Raw genomic sequence first — 832 nt, forward strand, 5'->3', positions numbered from 1 at the left:
CGGCTGAAGCGTGCCCCCCCGCCCCCCCCGCCACTCCCCAGACCGGCTGCTAGTGCTATACAGCAGGATGATGCCCCCGATCCCGCAGGCCAGGATCAGCACCACAGCCATCCCATAGCACAGGATGGACTTCTTAGGGTCCTGAAACCACCAGAGCTCCACATGTTCCTCCAAGATGTTCCTCTGGATGTGGTCCGCGTCTGCAGGGGTGCGGGGGCTGCTCAGCTCTGCCAGCTCCGGCATGGTGGGCGGCTGGGTGGGGAGGGCACGGTGGGGTGGTTGCACAGATGAATCTACACACTTACAGTGAAGCGGAGGGTCAAGGCAGCAGCGGTTGCAAAGGTAGCTGCATTTCTCAAGTGGTGATGCCTCTGTCCCATTCTTTGGAGCCTAGTGGAGCTCCCTTCTGCGGCAGTACCACCTGGAGAGCTATGGTCCATGCGCTGGAGCTGAGCCCACCCCCCAGGCAGGGCTGTGGGACATGGTGGAGCATCCCCAGAGCAGCACCGTAAGGGAACAACCAGGGCTGCGTCCTTCCTTTCCTGTGTCTTTCATCTGAAAGAGTCAAGAAGAGAAGATATCGTTAGACAGAGACCCTGCTGCCCTGTACCAAACAGTCCCCTGCTAAACCTTAGACCTTGGTTGCTCCAGGCTGGCCTGCAGACCTTCTCCTGCCTCCCTCACAAAAACCCCATGCAATGGAGCACAGATCAGCCACGCACGTCTTCCCGGGAGACTTCCACGCACTGCGGGGGACCTCAGCCTGCCCCAAGGACAAGGCTCCTGTCTCCCCAGCCCTTCTGCCCCGCCCAGAGGCTAAACGCCCAACGAC

The 832-nt window shown here is 60.7% G+C and overlaps 2 protein-coding genes across 2 annotated transcripts in view; both read right to left on the bottom strand.

Annotated features, from left to right (window-relative positions):
* The window catches only part of LOC104125531 (transmembrane protein 125), a 667-nt gene extending 424 nt beyond the window's left edge, over window positions 1-243 (bottom strand). The window contains 2 exon segments of the mRNA XM_035893557.1: window positions 1-2; window positions 4-243. The exon segment at window positions 1-2 is cut by the window's left edge and continues 424 nt beyond it. Coding sequence (XP_035749450.1) covers window positions 1-2; window positions 4-243 — 242 coding nt within the window.
* Window positions 244-355: 112 nt separating this feature from the next.
* LOC104125532 (transmembrane protein 125-like) overlaps window positions 356-832 on the bottom strand; it is a 2293-nt gene continuing 1816 nt past the window's right edge. Inside the window, exon 2 of the mRNA XM_009638002.1 lies at window positions 356-472. Coding sequence (XP_009636297.1) covers window positions 356-472 — 117 coding nt within the window. The remainder of the gene's footprint in view (window positions 473-832) is intronic.

The sequence above is a fragment of the Egretta garzetta genome, unplaced genomic scaffold, assembly GCF_000687185.1.
Source record: "Egretta garzetta isolate BGI_Z169 unplaced genomic scaffold, ASM68718v1 scaffold75, whole genome shotgun sequence".
Taxonomy (NCBI): Eukaryota; Metazoa; Chordata; class Aves; order Pelecaniformes; family Ardeidae; genus Egretta; species Egretta garzetta.